The sequence below is a fragment of the Citrus clementina genome, unplaced genomic scaffold (assembly GCF_000493195.1).
Source record: "Citrus clementina cultivar Clemenules unplaced genomic scaffold, Citrus_clementina_v1.0 scaffold_7, whole genome shotgun sequence".
In the NCBI taxonomy this organism is placed as follows: Eukaryota; Viridiplantae; Streptophyta; class Magnoliopsida; order Sapindales; family Rutaceae; genus Citrus; species Citrus x clementina.
In genome coordinates this window covers 20,191,386-20,210,295 of record NW_006262075.1, presented here as the reverse complement: position 1 = coordinate 20,210,295, position 18,910 = coordinate 20,191,386, and the positions used below count along the sequence as shown (strand labels likewise).

The 18,910-nt window shown below is 32.4% G+C and overlaps 3 protein-coding genes across 3 annotated transcripts in view; 2 read left to right on the top strand and 1 right to left on the bottom strand.

Moving 5' to 3' along the window:
- Positions 1 to 827, top strand: part of LOC18037695 (probable serine/threonine-protein kinase tsuA) — a 3,639-nt gene extending 2,812 nt beyond the window's left edge. The window contains exons 8-10 of the mRNA XM_024181293.1: positions 175 to 240; positions 341 to 495; positions 587 to 827. Coding sequence (XP_024037061.1) covers positions 175 to 240; positions 341 to 495; positions 587 to 827 — 462 coding nt within the window. The remainder of the gene's footprint in view (positions 1 to 174; positions 241 to 340; positions 496 to 586) is intronic.
- Positions 828 to 4,158: 3,331 nt separating this feature from the next.
- LOC18037679 (photosynthetic NDH subunit of lumenal location 4, chloroplastic) lies at positions 4,159 to 6,347 on the top strand. Its single transcript, XM_024180909.1, has 5 exons — positions 4,159 to 4,510; positions 5,233 to 5,325; positions 5,433 to 5,493; positions 5,593 to 5,661; positions 6,264 to 6,347. Exons 1-5 carry the CDS (start codon positions 4,178 to 4,180, stop codon positions 6,341 to 6,343), a joined length of 636 nt encoding a protein of 211 aa, XP_024036677.1. The 5' UTR covers positions 4,159 to 4,177; the 3' UTR covers positions 6,344 to 6,347.
- Positions 6,348 to 10,253: 3,906 nt separating this feature from the next.
- LOC18037271 (heavy metal-associated isoprenylated plant protein 23) lies at positions 10,254 to 11,324 on the bottom strand. Its single transcript, XM_006428070.2, has 2 exons — positions 10,854 to 11,324; positions 10,254 to 10,759 (listed from the first exon to the last, which is right to left on the bottom strand). The coding sequence occupies exons 1-2, from the start codon at positions 11,014 to 11,016 to the stop codon at positions 10,461 to 10,463; spliced, it is 462 nt and encodes a 153-aa protein (XP_006428133.1). The 5' UTR covers positions 11,017 to 11,324; the 3' UTR covers positions 10,254 to 10,460.
- Positions 11,325 to 18,910: the final 7,586 nt, after the last annotated feature.

Here is an 18,910-nt window from a genome sequence, read left to right as displayed (position 1 = left end):
ACAAAATCCCCCCCCGGGGGGTTCAAAACCAGAGTTTAATTTTTTCTTTTGGGGTAGGAAACCCCCCCCCCCCCCCCCCCCCCCCCCCCCCCAAGCAAAAAAATAAAATAAAATAAAATAAAATTATACAGCCTCTAATTGCGAGCTTTTTCAATTGATTGCATTAATTTGCAGGGGCTTGACGCACCAATGCAGGGATTTCATCAAAGCTATCCAACAGAAACACATGGGCACAACTGGGTTTGCAGCTCAAACTCAAAATATAAAATTCTATTTTCTGTTCTTCCTTCTCTTAAAATTTTCAATTGACACTAATTTTGGTATTATTTTTTGGAACCAGATTAATGCGAACAATCAAAATGTAGTGCCACATACATCGCACTTTCAAGCAAATCCTAGTAAAGTGGATTTTACTGATATTAATAATATGTTTAGTACTATTCAAAATTCGGATCATTTCAATATTAAATTCGATCAACCATTCAATTTTGAGAGGTATATATAAATTTTTTTCATTATTCTAAGAAAAATCAAAGTTTTTATACTACTCAAGGCCTCAAAAAATATTTTCTTTTGACAATTTCAGGGTCCCCAATACTATTGCCGCTATCACCATTGACGGTAACAACAACAATTCCGAACATTTGAATTTCACCAATGCTGTTACTGGTGATTGTAGCAACAATGGGAGTGTTGTTGACAACAACAACAACAACAACAACGGTAGCAGCATTGAAAACAATGGCAGTAGTGATGCAGATCCAATTGCCCAAATTCCACCAACAATCGTATGTGATAAGCCTCTGGACTTTTTGTTATTTAGTTGATTCATATTAATTAATTAAATTGTTTAAAAATATTTTCTGAGATAGAAAAGAGAAATTGTATTTTGCATTTTCAGCATCGTGGGGCATATTTGATTAATTGCATATATTCTAAAAGGGCCAATTAAGTTGAAAAGCTTTCTTATTTTTACACAAATTGTAGATAGTTAGATTCATTAATCACTCTCAGTGTGTATTAATAGTGTTGCATTAATTAATTATGCATTTATCACCCGTGTTATATTCAATCTTAACCATTGAAAGTACATTGACCCAACAGCCTATAAATTGCTGATTTTTTTGGGGGGGGGGGGGGGGGGTGTGTGGTTGAACAGGACAATACGTACATCCAAAATGTAATGTCACCAACGTTTCAATTCGAAGCAGATTTTAATGAGGTGAATTTCGCTGATGGCACATTCAGTACTATTCTCAGTAACGCCAATCAACCTTTGAACTCTAAGAGGTACCTTTTTTTTTCCGAATAATCCTTAACAAAACTAGGTAACTTATCTAAAAACCCTTAAAATTAAGTCAATATTACATTTTTTTCAGTGTTTTTTCTCCGGTAGACTATGAACCTATTTTCACCAATAACAACAACAATGATAATGGCAGCACTGAAAAAAATGGAGGCAGCGAAGCGGCTCTTAGTACTCAAGTAAATCTATTGCCAAATTCTAATGAGGTAATTAAGTTGATTATATATTTATGAGCCAAAATTAAGTTTTTCATTTTAGTCACCTAACATCCATTTTTAGTAAGCTCTCTCTATTTATTTATTTATTTGTTGGGGGATTATTAATTTTGTGTGACCAGGCTGAGAAGGGAAACAAGGAAAATAATTGGTCACTGGATTCGGATGATTTAAAGTGGGCAGAAGATTTGAATTGGGAGGATCTTCGCATGTTACTGGCTGAATTTTAAAATTTCGCTTTCAGCTTGAGAAAAATAATTAACTCTGCTTAAATGTACTAAAAGTTTAGACCTTCAAAATTATAATGTCATGATAATATTGCACTTTGCACGCATGTTTATTTTGATTTTTGAGTTTTTTTCTAAATAGGCAAAAGTTATATGATCTTTCTCCTAAAATCTAAAACCTATCAAGACATCGAATTTAAAACCCCTTGCAAACATAAATATATATGAACATTCTTCAGAATCACAAAGAAAAGAATAATCAGCCACCACCAAGGCCAACATTCTGTTGCTGAATCTCGGAACTTTGCAAAGATGCATTGTTCGGCCCCGGGTTCGCATTTCTAGCACTCTCCCCGTAATTACTTGCAGTAATAGATACTTGAGCACTACTAGCATCATTATTATGAAGCTGCTGTTGTTGTTGGGCCAGCTACTGCTGCTGCTGCTGCTGTTGCAAGAACCCAATGACAGCCTGCTGCTGCTGCAAAAACCCAATGATGGCCTGCTGTTGCTGTTGCTGTTGTTGAAATCCAATCCCAACTTGTTGTTGCAACTGTTGTAGAATCCCAACCACGGCCTGCTGTTGCTGTTGTGAAAATCTCAACGCTGCATGCTGCTGTAGCTGAATATGCCGTTGTAGCTGTTGTAAAAATCCCGTTACCGCATGCTGCTGCTGTTGTGCCTGCTTCTGTAGCAGTTGTAATGACCCAATCACGGCTTGCTGCTGTTGTTGGACTCGCTGTTCTAAAAATCCCATCGCTGGCTGCTGCTGCTGGGCCTGGCTTTGCTGGTGATGTTGCTGTTGCAAGAACCTCATCACGATATGCTGTTCCACTGCTAAACATTGGACCCTGACATAAATAGCAAGGGACTCGTTCAGTTGTTGATCCTCCCAACTTTGCAAAGACGTGTTGCTCGGCACAGTACTCTGCAGACGATCAAGACGCAGTTGTACCCGTTGTAAATACTGGATCCATTCTTGCTGGTGTTGCTCTTCTAAAGTCTGGAACACGGCCTGTGTTTTCTTTTCAAAAGCCTGAATCGAGGAGAGAAGTAAGTTCTTTTGCAGTTTTAAAAAGTTTAGTCTAGCATTAGGACCACCAGCAACATAAACATCGGCAATCCTCTTCGTATTCTTCAAAAAAATCTTCAAAAAGGCCTTCAAAAGATCAACTCTTCCCGGAGGCACAAAGGCGTTCATCGCATTCACTATTTGATCCACGCCGAACACCCTACAAATTTTAAAGACTTCTTTTGTATCAGAAGCATCCCCACCCAAACAATTCTCCAACCCATTATCTTTAAACATCTTAATCACATTCTCTTTTTCTGCATCACCACCACCGATCTCTTTCTCATAGTCATTCTCCCCTGATGATGCACGCGCAGACATATTGATAGCTATTTTTTCAGGTAAATAAATTAAAAAAAAAAATCGAAGAGATTGATTTATTGGGTTTGTTGAATTTGAAGAAGTGACCACAAACCCTTTATAAATAATAACAAGATTCCGACGCAGCGGCAGGCGCAGGGCGCAACGGCAACGCGCGCTTATTTTGATTTTTGAGCTTCTGCTATGTACTTTCTTCTAAGTTGTTTGCTGTAATGAGGCAATTGTATCAATTAATCTGACCTAAACGTGTCACATTACATCATTATGCGATCATCTAATCACATAGATTATCATATATTATTATTGCACGTAAAAGTTACAATTCACTTGTAGGATAGTTACGTTTCGAGATGAATATACACACGATGTTAAATTACCGGATGACCGTACCTTGACATGGTAGGGTCAAAGTCCTTTATTACTTAATGCCTCGATATAGTGTATTTTCTTTTGCATTTTGTTTATCTATTTGTGAAGGTTAAAAAAAAAATATTGTCATGGCAAAAAACTAACTTATAAGGTGGAAACTAGTTGGATCTATTCCTTAAAAATTAAAATATTATTCTTACATATTTACTTAATATATATGCATCAATAAAATTTAATAACTGCGAAACTTATTTTATAATACAAATTATTTATTTAAATACTAAGAATAACCTTATAAAAATAACCGACTCTCCGGCTAGGCTTGATTATTATTATTGTTGTTGTTGTTGTAAATAGATTATAAAGTGGATCACATTTAATTATCGTATTAGGAACAATGATCTAATGTGGAGTCATGGAATGCTCTACCAATGAATAATCTGATACTATTATGGTGAAATGGCGCGCACCAAATCACCACTCCTTATTAAGTACCTGTCCGAGGCATAGTGTCTACAATTCCTAATCATCACCCGGATTAATGGCACACTTATCTACATCTTACGGTCCAAAATCATCCTCCAAACCGGGCCCCACTTCAATATCCACAATTTTCCCCATAACCAAGCACTTTCAGTTACCCACGTTCTCAAGCTCTCAACTTAAAATGGCGGCAGTTTCAACACCAACAATCATTTGTTCATGTTCTTCTTCATCCTCATCTTCTTCACGTTTGTCATCAAAACAAGCACACAACACAAAGCAGCAGCAGCAGCAGCTTTCTTTTGACCCAAAGAAGCGTTTTTTTGAAGTGGGCATTGGGCTTTTAGCTTCTTCAGTAATTGCTTTGACCCCGTTAGAAGCCGATGCTACCAGGATTGAGTACTACGCCACTACAGCTGACCCTCCATGTGAGTTCAGCTTTGCTCGTTCTGGCCTTGGTTACTGTGACATTGCTTCTGGCTCTGGTGTTGAGGCTCCTTATGGCGAGCTTATCAATGTGAGTCTTCAATAACTTTCTCCCTTTCTTTTAGATTTTTTCTCTTTCATTTTTTCTGGGTTGATTGAATTATCTTTGATTATTTTGTCCGCACGTTTTAAAATGGGAATTTGAAGCTAGACCGCCCCTTCTAATAACTAATAATTTAAGACTGTATTGTAGCTAGACAATATAGTCCCAGGATGAGCATTTTAAAACATGCCAATGTGACATAAAATATTCAAATGATAATATTAGTGCGGAGTGGCTTTCTTTTTTTGCATTTGTGGGTGACATATTGCATTAGATTTCAGAATTTGGATAGTTATTGATGAAAATACTTTCACTATGACCAGTTACAAAAGAAATATGTTGAAAATTTGGTTTTTGATATTAACAACTAGAACTTTAAAAGCCTTTTTTCTGCAATCAGCTGCTGAACATATATATGCACGAACAAGTTTTGGAACTTGCAGTGCAATTTGATTTCTATCCCAATTCATAGTGAGCACATTCTTCTGCCAATTGTCCCAAACTTTTAAAAAATGTTTGATAGTCATTGGGAATGCCAGTGAGATAAATAGGTTTCTTGTGAATATTCTTTTGATAGAATTTTTAGCACATCATGAATCATGAGTAATACAGAATGATCTTTGAAACCAAGTGATAAAAACTATGAGAATACCTGTTACCGAATATTCCACAAATTTTACTGATTTGTGTTCTTCTTTTTGCAAATATAGGTTCACTACACTGCAAGATTTGCTGATGGGATAATCTTTGACAGCAGCTATAAGCGTGCTAGACCTCTTACTATGCGTATTGGAGTTGGCAAGGTACAAAATTGTATTAGTTGTTAAATAATTGGTTTGATCCTGTCTACCTGTCTATCATTGAAGTGTCAAAATATGACTTCACTTGCTGTCTTCATACTCGTGCCCAGGTCATAAAGGGGTTGGATCAGGGGATTCTGGGGGGTGATGGAGTACCTCCAATGCATGTCGGTACGTTTTTAAAGACAATAATTAAACTTGTGTACATTCATAGTTTATATATTGCTTCATAACTTCCCACAGAATTGACACATCTCCAATTTCATTCAGGTGGAAAACGCAAACTCCAGATTCCACCAGAGTTAGCATACGGGCCAGAACCTGCAGGATGCTTTTCTGGTGAGGTTCATTTAGGACTGAATATTTTATAATCTAGACTTTTCATAATTGGAAATGTATACTTAACTTTGTTGCTTAAATAGCCAACACCTTAGCATATTTTAATCAATCATTGCAGCTGAGAATATTTCAAATGCTCCAATCCGTTAGTGCTGACTTTCTAATAGCTAGAATCTGAGAATATTTGGAATGCTCTGACTCCTTAGTACTGACGTTTTAATAGCCAGAACTGAATTCTCCATGTTAACATCTCTCTCTTGCTCTCTAGTGTAAAGAATCAGTATTCCACTTTCTTGGACTTCAAAATTAGTCATTATTATGAGGCTTTGCTGTTAAAATTCCAATATAATTCAGTTTGTACGATCTCATGTGCATGAGGAAAGAGGTTAGGTTCTTTCCGAAGAACAGAAATTCCCGCAATGATAGTTTCCAGTGTGAAAGTGTTTCAGTTTACCAGTTTTTAGTAACTAAGTTTGTTAAAATGTGAAATCAAGGTTAATATTACTTTATTATTTAATTAAACACAATGCATACCAAGTGCTATAAGCAATCATTTTTGCAGGAATTATTGGATTCTGACACTCATTTTCTGGTTTATGTAGGCGATTGTAATATACCTGCCAACGCAACTCTTGTGTATGATATTAATTTTGTTGGCATCTACTCGGGGAATCGCAAGTGAAGACTAACAAGATTTAATTGTTCAAAGTTACATGAGAAGCCTGTGTAGGTCAAGTGAGTCCACTAACATCCTCTATGTGATATTACACAGTTCTGAAAAAAGTAGTAGCCTGTGTATAAATGAAAGATTGTTCACCGTTAATAAAAGCACCTTTCCCTTTTGTATATTTAGAAGATGAAAATTAAAATTCCACAATAACTGGTCATGTCTGGTATTTAACTCAAAAAACTTAACTACAAGATTCCAATCTATATTCTTGCTTAAGCAAATAAACAGAATGGAGCTATCCTGCTTTTTTTAATCTACAATAACAATGAAAGATTATTCACTGTTAAACTGCTTGTTTCAGCACAAAAGTTTTGAAATCTATGCTAGGTCAATGTGATTACAGAGTGGTTACAGTCTCTGCCCCATGTCCGACACTTAAAAATCATGGGTCGAGGTAAAATTAACAGTCCGATAATCAATAAATCACTTTTGGAAGTGTATATGGAAGAGTTGACCAGCATATAGTATAACACACATCCATCAACCCTTTTTCAGTGAAGTTCTCAATCAGTTGATTTACTTTTAATCGTTTGGTTAGCCTATGGTCTTATTGAAATATCGCCAACAGTGTCCGAGATCATATGTACACAGGCTAGTTTTACAAAGTTTACAAGGCAATATCGGCCATCACATTACTTTATGTTGAATATGTCTGTAGGTGATAAATTTATGTGCTTTCTCTCCTTTGATATGTAGAATTTCCTTTAAAATTTAATTTTTTTAATCCTTTTCCTCGAAAGTTTAAAGCAGTGAACCAGATAATGCATCCAAGCATGGGTCAGTCTGAAGGGTCTAAATATCGTGGATAACAGCACTAGTCACCTTTATCAAAAGGATCATGGAGCCTGTAGCTTGCCAACTCATCTGAGCCTATTTGGAGCAGAAACACAACTAGTCTTTGTTGGAGTAATTATTCATCCCGACTGATTGAACTAGATGCGTGTTCTATTTTTCACGTATAGAATGCAGCCTAAATTTTCTGCCAACGGTATTTATAATTTTCTTAATTTTTGAATGTTGTTTATATGCTGCATTTTCCAGATTGGAGCCCTTTAAAAGCTATCAATACAACTATACATCTACATTACAAGGGATAAATATATCTCTGTTCATCTCCAAATTATTGCCATACGCAAGCCACTTCAGTTGCCGTAAAATGCAGCATATTATCAGAAAATATACAGGTCAAATGCAGTATTGGTGTATTGCTTCTACTATGTTTGCCATTACAGATTTAACTTTATGTGTTAATAGATTATATGTGAATTTGATGGTGGATACGCCTTTTGAAACTGTGTCCGTTGCACATGAATCCTTTGTTTATAGAAATGATGCGTCTTTACGCTTCCTTTGGATCTGAGAAAGTTTTGAGAAAAAGTAAGAAAATAAATGGAAGTTGATTCTTCTCATGTTTGCCTCAGTGGAAGAAAAGGATTTGCTTTTCTTGGGAAATTTCCTTTTTGCTTTTCTGCCTACGCCCTTTTGGCAATCTATGGATTTGAACTAATTTGAATTTAGAGCCTTGGACCTACTACAGATAGTGCAACCATGTGTAAATTACGCATTTCAATTAAACCAACAGAGAGATTAGGAAATTTTAATTTTACATTTTTTTTTTCAAGATGGCCTATAGAAAGAAGAACTTTTGAATATTTGTAATGCGAGCAAAGCCCAGTTATCGTGTGTTGGAAACCTAACCTTAAGTTTTTAGGTTAGACGGTTAATTGATGAAGTACTCGAGCCAAGATCTCGTATTAGAATCTTCACTATCATTTGCATGCCTCATTGCAACTTGTAGTACTAGAAATGGGCAGCATCTTGCCATCAGCTACATATGTACAGCCAACTAGCATGCACTAAATTTTTTTCTCATGTGCAGTGACGTCAAGTGGGGATTTCTCTTATCTCATTTTTTGTTTCCTCTGCTGTTTTGGGACCAAATTGGTTTGAATTAATTTGAACGTTGGGTGGAGAAAAAAGATTTCTAAATAGAATTAGAAAGTCAGAAAAGCGGAGTTTTTGTTTTGAAGTGTGAGCTATAGCGAGATGTTCACTTGTCGAGCATCCCCTTTTCTAAAGAAGCTTCAAGACGTAGCTAGAAATAACAGCACCTTTGCCATTGCCACATGCAGCACAGTAGCAGCCAGCTTGCAACTCTCTGTTTCTATACATGGTTTTGAAAACTGCTGTGGCCAAACCATAGTCATTTCAAGCCGTAAAATAGAAACCCATGAGTAACATTCATGAGTGACATTCATGCCAAAATGAATTGTTTCATGATATTAGCAATATTCCTTTAAATTAAAAGTCTTTTGCATGCAAATGTTAGCTCTTTTGTGTTACTTGCATTTGTAGTTAGGCATCTTCCAAGACCTGCTCTAATCAGTTCAATGATAGAACAGCCCAAGGATCCAGTTTGAAAGGGTGAAATCTACCCGTCCTCACATAGGATTGAATAGGTTGATTTCCATTCCTCAAAGATTGAAAATTATTGATGCTAATAGATTACGTAAATTACATTGAATATAAAAATCTTGATGATTTGATTTTGGATTTTGGAAGAGATGCAAACATCATCAAATGACAATGACTCTTCAATTATCAACTGTAAAAGTAACATTATTATGTAAGCAAGATAACTTTTTCACGATCGTTTAATAAAAATTCAATAGTTGTAAAAATTTAAAATAATAATATCATATTATTTTTACAACCGTTAAATTTTTATTAAACGACTGTGGAAGAATTATGTCGTAAAAATAAACAAGTTGTAACTACCCTATAACAACTTAAATCTTAAAGCTCCAAGTCACCACGTTCATCAAACGGTTAGATTTTCACAATTATTTAATGAAAATACAATGATTATACAAATATAAAATAATAAAATTATATTATTTTCAGAATCGTTAAATTTTTATTAAATAATTATAAAAAAATTATGTACCTTACGCAATACATAATAATATAAGATAAATAAAGCGGGTAACTAAAGCCGTAAAAGTAAGTAAAAGTAAGCAAGTTGCAGCTGCCCCATAACAATTTAAAACTCCAGGCCCCCACATTTAGAGCTGGCAAAATTTGACACGACCCGATTACCCGACACGAACACGATACCAATAAATGGGTATGGGTCGTCGAATTTAACACGATTATTAAATGGGTCGGGTTCGGGTCAACACGATTTTTTTCCGTGTCGGGTTAGGGTTACAATTCTTGACCCATTTACCCGATTAATGACCCGATTATATTTTTTATTTTAAAATAATTTACAGATTCTTGTCATCAAAACTCAAATATTATGATGATTTTTTTTATTTTTTAAAAGGATGAATATAGACAAAATATTTTATTTATAAAATTTTAAATACATTTAGAGCTTTAATAGTGTAAATGTATAAAATATTGGTAGACATGTATATTTTATAATATTGATATATAATATTATTTACATATATATAATTAAAACCTCAATAGTGTGTGTAATATTTTAGTAGATATGTATATTTTATAATATTGATAAATTATATATGTATATATGGATGTATGTATGTATGTGTATACATATGTATAACAAAGTGTAAATATTTAACTTTTATTTAATATATAGATATTAAACGAGTTATTGGGTAACCTAATTATTTTTTCGTGTCGGGTTTGAGTCTCAATATTTTAATACGATTATTAAATGAATCGGGTTTACATCGACCTATATTTGACACGACACAAACACGACCCGATGACCCTTTTTGCCAACTCTACCCACATTAACTCCTCCTTGAGTCATTTACAAAGCTGACAAAAAAAAAAAATAAAAAAAGAGTGCTTATCAGGTCCAGTCAGAATGGAACTAAACAAAACATTAATCAAACCACTAACCTTCTCATTAACATCTCTAATAGACCAATAATATTACAGCAAAACCCCAAAACAGAAATCAGAAAATGCAAAAATCCTAATTCGCCACAATGGAATTTTACAATGGTGTTTTGCAGGTAGTCACCGAACTGATCATCAGCTGAGAAAAAGCAGCAAAAACAGGGGATTTTAAGTGCTTTTTCTTACAATATTACATAATAGAACAAGCATTTGGATTGTCATCACTAAACATAGATATATAAGGATCTTCAAGTGTAGTGACACTAGCATTTGTTGCTGTGCCTTCAACTTTCCTGACATAACCAGGAGGAGCTCTCTTGTCATAAGCACCGGCAATGTAAGGCTGAGCCACCAAATTGTAAGGCACATACGGCCAAATCTCTGCCCTTTTCCCTGTTGATTTTGCCTTCTTTAACACCTTGTTTGCTTCAACATAACCAGTCACACTCACTTTCTGTTGCTTCCTGTTTATCTCCACCGACTTCACCCCTGCTCAAAACAAATGAAACTTTCATTTCAATTCCGTTTCAATAAACATTACTCAGCTTGTTTTACAAAACAGAACATCGAAAGCAAAACTCACCGCTTAGTGAAGAGACAGCGTTCTTGACTTTAAGCTCGCAGCCATCACAGTCCATTCTGACTTTAAGATCAACAGTTTGTAATTGCTTCTTCTTCTTCTTGTGCTTATGGCCAGAGCTTCCCATTAAATCAGATAAATATTCTAAAGTCCCCGCAACTCCCATTTTCTGATTTTTAAGACTTTTTCACCTACTGGGGTGTCAATGAAAAATTCTGAGAAAAACTTGTGAGAATGAGAACCAGCAGAAGCTTGAAAGGTGTTTCTAAAATGTCACTTGCAAGTTGTGAGGGGTGAATTTATACTAATAAAGAAAATGGAAGATTAAGGTAGCAAAGAAGCTGCAGAGGAGCTTCCTTACTCAAAAACAGATTCTTTGCTTTGCTTTGCTTTGCTTGCCTTGCCTTGCCTTGTAACAAACAAAGAAAAGTGCTTCAAATTAAGGCTAGCTGTTGTGAACCTCTACTGCTTCTGCTTCTTAAATAGACTTTCGGACAGATTTCAAACAGAGGAACAAAGGTTGTGGACCCCAAATAAGAAGAGTAAACAAAAGCTTTTTTCACCCTACAGACATTGATATTTTGGTAGTTTTGTCTTTTGGAGTTTGGACAATGCTTTAATGCATTAAAATATGATTTGGGCTCTTCTTAATGTACAAGCCAATTATCTTCATTTGTAAGGAAATAATGTAGTAAATTTTGCATTGCTGTCCTTGTATAGTTGCACATTTATAATTGTGCATCCACATTCTTATAAATATGATTTTAAAGCCACTCCCCCCCCCCCCCTTTTTTTCCGTTCCGTTCATTTGCTAGTAATAAGATCATGATAAATTTTTATCCATTTGGTCACTCAAAAATTGTGTTTATTAGTTTAATTAGAATAATTTTTATGTATCATGAGTGTTGAAATTGAATGTTGAAAGTATTATATTTCTTTTAAAAGATATGAACATTATTATTTATAAAAATCTAAATAAATTTTGAATATTCGCATAGTTGTTTGAGAACTAAACATGCAATGGGAATCATGTCCCCAACTATCTTTATCATTAAATCATCTTCCAATCAAATTGTTCAAACCAACTTCTATACATGCAAAGAAGCTAAAATATAAAGACGTAAACATAAATATGAAAAGCATAAGATTTTGTAGTTTGTATGCTTAAAAACATCAAAATAGAGGGACATAAATGCAAAAAATGCTCCTTTCAGGAAACAAATTGTTAAAGCGCTTGAAAGGTATTCATGGAAAGGGACTCGCTCAATCACGGAAAGCACGTATGAATGAGCAGCTGGCACACTCAATGTGAACATCACCACTGTACACGTTTTGGGAAAAAATCATAAGCTCTGATGATTGACAGGTGGCAAGGATCTGGCGGTGAAGATGGAAAGAAGGAGCCTCATAATTGGAGCTTGCTGCGGGCCCCACAAGTTCTGATTGGTTGTTTCCAAGGTTTGTTTGATCAGCAGGCGCGTGTGCGGAACTGTAGAAAGGAATAAGACGTTCACGAATTTCAACGCAGATATTTGTACAGAACTTAGCGGCTGCCTTTATTTAAATAAGGAGTAATGTAAAGTATTTCATTGTTAAGTTTTTTAAGTCCATTTTTAAATAATACAAAATCGTTTTTTTTTTTTATAAAACAAAGAAAGTATTTTTATTACCCATTTTTTGTATGAAGAAACCAAGCCAACAGCAAGTTTGGTTGGGGGTACAGCTGGAACAAAGCTGGTGTGATCAAATTATTTTTTTATGTAATTAATTTTATTAATTGTTAAGAAGGAGAATGTAATATTAATTTAAAAACTCAACATTCTTAGTTTAGAAAGTGAAGCTTCCAAGTTATGCCACGGTTCCTACCTTCCATTTAAGTTTTTTTTTAAATATTCAAATTAACAAACTTGGTCCCTAAATTATGCACGAAAAAACATAATAAAATGTGAGAGGTGATAATTTTATTATTTTTGAGCCATGTATTGTCTCCTAACAACTAGTCTTTTTGCGGCCTTACATGCATATATTAGATTACTTGTAATCCACTCCTTTTTTTTTTAATAAATTTTACTGAAAGAATAATGTTTTGAAGAGAGCTTTCGAGAATTAGAAATTTACCTCAATACTCATATTCATTAATTTTTTTAAAAAAATTTATCAATAAGAATTGAAAAAAAAAAAAAAACACCTACACCCCAATGTTTGAGAAAATGATTATAGAAACTTTTAAGTTTTCAATAAAAGGTACTAAGACTATAATACCTTTAACTCGATTAAAACCCAAAAGATTGATCCCAAAATTTTACAATAAATAGAAATAGCGCACCAAAAAATGCAATATGCATTTTAAAATAATTTTAATGTTTAGTTTTTTATATTTTACAATCTATTAGACCTATGTTATTATATTAAAGTAATATTTAATAATAAATAGAAACATAATATTAAAATAAATTAATTAAAAAATATTTTAAATATTATGTAAAGAATAATTTTAATATTATTAATATGGAGATATTTTGTTAACTGTAAAATCTATTTAACCCAAGTATTTATTTAAAATCTTTTTAATAAATACAAATATATTATTAAAATAAATATAATAATTTAATAACTTAATATTATTTTAAATGTTAAAAATAGGCTAATATTATTTATATTAAATTCGTATTAATTAAAAAACTTTAAAGTCAATTTTTTAATTACTATATTAAAAGGGTATTATGGTTAAAAAGGGGTCTTCATTGCCTTTTTTGAGAACTTAGGAATTTTTGTTACCAATTCCCCATACCTTGACAGTGTAAGTGTCCTTTTTCCATAAGAATTCCTTGTTTTAGCAATAATTTTGCTTTAGAAAGCCCTTTTTTTCTCCATATAGTTATAACTAGAAACAATTTTTTACCATTTTAGTGAAACATCTAAAAAGAATTTCTTTCCTTCAATATGTCTAACATTTTCTGTTTTTTGAGAGTTTCATTTTGAAAGAAATTCTCATAATAGAAAAATATAGTACCAAAGCTCTTTGAGAATCAAACTTTCATTTTGCTTTATTATTCTCTCTCTCTCTTTTCCCAAGTACATGGCATTTCAATCCATGCATATGAATCTATGAAAGATCAAAGAAAGAGAAAAGAAAAAAGAATGCATCGTCAGTTAGTTAATGCAATTTAAGGATAGTAGTAATACTACACTAATAAAATATCGTGAATTGATTTAGTAATGTTGTAGTTTTCAAAATAATCACTGCTATATGTGTTGAAGAAATAATTAACTAGTAGTTAATAAAGAATGCAATAAATACGAAAATGTCGACCAAGTATGGATAAAAATCTGCGGATGTTATAAGTATTCTTCAAGTGTTAGATAAGTTAAAATGAGGAGAGGTTTCCAGCTCACTATTAATTATAATTCATGTTTAAATTAAAAAAAATCTAGATTTGTCAAATGGTTGATTTTCAATATTTAAAATGACCACTTAGTTATAATTTTTAATATTTATTATGTTTATTAGGTAAAAGGAGCTTTCTTGTTTTTCATGGTTGGTCATGAATGTGCTACACCTACTGTCATTCGAATTCAAGCAATATCAAAACACTAAGAATGCATAATTTGAGTGAGATTTCTTATCTCATTCAAATCTTAAAAAAAGAAAAAAAATCATAAATTCATGGTAAACATTTCAACTAGTCATTTGAAAAGAAAAAAAAAAGATATTATCATGTACTTGTGACTCGTCTTTAATTGGTTCATGTACAAAAAGGTGAGGAAGCAAAACCAATTCTTGCTAAAAGCCAAAGCCACTAGATTTTCTAATCAACCAGCAGCACAAGTAGGCCCAGAGCTGTTGAGATGTATGTAATTTTATTTCGTAAGCGTTCAGTGTAAATCTCGATGCTTTTTAAAATGTGGAATTGGCTAAAAAAAAAAAAAAAAACTTTATGCCGCTGTATGACGGTATGAGATCAAATTCTCATTTTTTATGAGTAACTAAAATTGTTATATTAAATCTACAATAAACCTAGACATATAAAATTAATCAAAGTATTTACAACTGGTGGAGGCAAAACTTTCCTAATTAAGGTCTGTTTGGTACAGCTTATTAAATAGAACTTATAACAGTAGAGCTTATACTAATAGAACTTTTGGACAAATAGTCATTGGGTGTTTGGTTGTCAATAAAAAATACACTTTTGAACCATTAAACTGTATGATATTTTTTATATTATATATTTTTAGAAAAGCTTTATAACCTCTACTCCCAAAAGCTCAAATTTTAGACTTTTGCTAGTAGAGATAAATTATCTTATTTAAACTAAAAAAATTCTACAAAAAAAATAACCAAACACTATAAAAATTTTTAAAAAGTGCTTATACGATTAAATAAGCCCTTATGGCTCTTAAATAAGCCCTTATGCCTCTTAAATAAGCCATACCAAACAGGCACTAAGTTAATTTAAAAGTCACAACTACTATATATATATATATAACCTCAAGGCAATAAAATATAATTTTCTTAAAGAAGAAGCAGGGAAAAAGAGAAAAAAAAACCCCTCAATGAAGCTATACATAAAGGCCGAAAGATTAAAGAAATTCCTGTGCCATCTTTTTCATCTGGGTATGTTTATTCAAAAGCAAAAGCAACAGAGTTTAAAAAATAAAGAGAGGGCGGTGGCAAAGTTAGTGCATGCCACAATCCAAAATCATACATTTTTTCAAACCCAATAATTGTTTTAAGCTGCTTCTCTTCATTGTCTTTTAGGCTTTCTCGTCTTCTACGTCCTGTCCAAAAGCTGCCTAATTTTCCACCTTTTATTGACAAAAAATAAAATAAAATCGATTAAAAAAAAAGAAAAGAAAGAAAAACAAACAACAAAGTAATAAAGTTTCAAAATATTAATAAATCAATAATAATAAATAAAGGTTCGATCGGTAGATACCGTAGATTTGTTTTGCAGAAAGTGGACACCAACACACGAACAAAAAACAAAAATAAGCACACGTGATTTATATGTACTTTTGTAGTCCCAGATTTTTTTCCATCTGAGAAAGAAAAAAAAAAAGAAAGACCGTTAATATTTTACGTAATAATTAAAGTGACGTAAAAATGAAAGACCAATACAACTGCCAAAGAATCATCAATCATAACAGAAAATAAAAGTTCACCAATTTCTTGAATGAATGCTCTAGAAGTTTCAGCTGAACAAACACTTAGAATTTGTTTATGAATACTAGGAGATGTCATTTGAAGATTTGTTGGAGCGTTGTTGAAAATAACACATTTAATCTCCTCATTGCGATTAGCAAGTAATCGTAGAAGCTCAAGAAAGTTTCCTCTATTTTTTTAACTTTGAGATTTATTATTACCACAGAATGCATAATGCAAAGTCTTGTCTCAAAAGAAATCAAATGCAATTAATTACAATAGTTAAACAAACTTGGTACTCCCTTAGAATTTTTTTAAAATGGTTAAAGAAAAATGTAGTAACATGTGTTTTCTGATTCATCAATGATTCACAACGACGGCTCGCTATGTTATGAGCACTATTTGCACCACCAACATGTTGTCTCAACATTTCTTTTTTCTTCCAATCTCTAAATCCTTCATCAACAAAGCATGGACCACCCCCTTGATTACTATTTTCTTCTCTGAAAACATAACAGTGAAGACAAAAAGATGAATCCTTTACTGCTATATTCTAACCAATCCACATAATTATCAAACCAACTCTGGACAAGTCATCGTGATTTTTCTCCTAATAATAAAATCATGGCTCTGAGGTTGAAAAGGATCTATTTGCAAATATGTTTTCCAAACTTCATCTTGACTATTAGGATCTAACTTTGAAATTGTTGTTCGTAAACCAGGATCCCTTTGAAGATCATGCAAATTGAGTCTAACTTTTTCTTCTGAACTACCATTCATTTTTTCCTGACAATGTTGCAATTGCTAAATTCTTTCTTAAATATTTATCCATGGTTGTTCAAAGAAATATGTTTATTGAATAAGTATAACATTTATTGTTCAAAGAAAATTTTCAACATAAATAAAAAGAATATACATGAAAATTATAGTTTACAGAACTAGACAAAATATTTATGGGTCTTGATTAAAAATTTAATGCACAGTGTACTGATCTTAATAACTTAATTTGTTCTTAAATCTTTCAATAATGGCAAAAATATTCATATATGGAAGCACAAAAATAAAAAATGAATATATAATAAAATTAGGGATTTTAAAATGGAAAAAGAAAAAAATAATAAAAAATTAGAATTAATGAACTTAGAATTTTAAAACATCAAACCATACAAATGAAGAAAAGTGTACGGAGTCCACTCACACAGTGACGCGCACTGCTAATCGCCTAATCTGCTATGCAGTCCACACTTTATTTTACGCAAGAGACAAAAGAAAGAGTAAAATTTATATTTTATTTGTTTTAATTGATTTTTTAATGGATTTCATTTGATAAAGGCGGTTCTCTTCTTGCCTTTATTAATTTTCATGAAACTATAATAGCTAATCAAATTATTTAGAGTTAGACATTTAAGTCAGGGGCAGTATGAAAATTTTTCAAAATTATGTTTGTGGGACTTTTAGAATTTCGTAATTCATCTGGGGCATTTTTATAAATAATGAATAAAATATATATTTTTTAAGATAACCAGCAAAAAAAAAAAAAAAACCAGCCCCAATGCTAGTAGTTTTTCAATATCAAAGTGACTTGGTTTTAAAACAAAACGCCCAGCCCAAATTTAGATTGTGCTTCCAATAATATCGAGGGCAATATTTCGAGCCTCATTTAGACTCTTTCTCATTACTACAAACTAATATATAAGAGTGTTCAGAATCCTATCCAATTCGTGGATTTGTGAATTGGATTGGATTAAAAATTTGATAATCCGTAATTAGTAGATTGGATATGGATCTACTTCTGTAAATCTACAAAAATCTGCGAATCTGTAAAAAAATAAAAAAATAAGTTAAAATACAATTACATTAAAACTATATTATATCTTATCTGATAATAATATAAAATAAAAATAATTAAATAAATAAATATAGCTTCCTAAATAGTTAATTTTCATATACTAATCTAAACAAATGAGATTTTTTTTTTATGTGTTATATTTTGAAACTTTAAATGTATTTTCTAGTTTTATTTAAACGATTAATTTATTTAAATCTTATTTAATTTTAATTTTGATAGGTAGTAAAATTATTTTTATATTAAATTTTTTTATTTAGTTAGTTCATGTATTGGCTAGAATAAAAATTTTCAGTATGTATACCAATTCACAAAATGATGGATTGGATATGGATTGGTTCAAATCCGCATCCGATCTACAGACGTATGGATTGGATTTGAATTGAATTATATTAATTCGTGAATTGAATTAGATTAAAAATTTATAATTTATAAAATTGTGGATCAAATATATATTAATTTACAATCCGTAAAATCTGATCCGTGAAAAAATACACATCTGTAATATCAAAATTGAAGATCCATGGATTAAAGTTGACATGGGTAATTTTAATGGGCCAACGTTTTAAGTTATCAAATCTTAGGCCCAAATCATAAATAATTCTATTTATAGGAGTCACTCTGCAGAATCTCAAATTCAAACATCAAAGTTCCCAATATTTCATTCGCCAAGATCCCGCTCAACACTCACAGTGAGGATCCGCAATTCCTCCCTTAATTGGCCCCGTAATAACGATGAGCGATCAACGGAAATTATCGACGCTGCAGTAAAAAGGTGAGTCTTATTGTGGAAATTCATCATGTGCACATATAACTCGTTTGCAAAAGTATCTTATAAAGATTGCATTTAAAAGAACATTAGTAATTTGAAGAGTCTAAAGATGGAATATAAAGTGAGGTGCTATTTGATGAAGAGGATCAGCACTCATGTCGCTTGAATATAAGGAAACTGAATAAAACGGCATGGCCAACAGAAATACTTTCCAAATCACCCAGAATAGAATACTTTTAAGAATGTTAAAATACAGCACTGACTTTTGGCAAAAGGTAAATCAAATATTGATACTTTGA

What these genes read in the sequence shown, in the direction of transcription:
- LOC18037679 (XM_024180909.1), top strand. Translation starts at nt 4,178, where the DNA reads ATGGCGGCAGTTTCAACACCAACAATCATTTGTTCATGTTCTTCTTCA. An exon ending in AGTACCTCCAATGCATGTCG is followed by an intron (nt 5,494 to 5,592) that starts GTACGTTTTTAA and finishes AATTTCATTCAG; the next exon opens with GTGGAAAACGCAAACTCCAG. An exon ending in ACCTGCAGGATGCTTTTCTG is followed by an intron (nt 5,662 to 6,263) that starts GTGAGGTTCATT and finishes TGGTTTATGTAG; the next exon opens with GCGATTGTAATATACCTGCC.
- LOC18037271 (XM_006428070.2), bottom strand. Translation starts at nt 11,016, where the DNA reads ATGGGAGTTGCGGGGACTTTAGAATATTTATCTGATTTAATGGGAAGC. An exon ending in CGCTGTCTCTTCACTAAGCG is followed by an intron (nt 10,760 to 10,853) that starts GTGAGTTTTGCT and finishes TGTTTTGAGCAG; the next exon opens with GGGTGAAGTCGGTGGAGATA.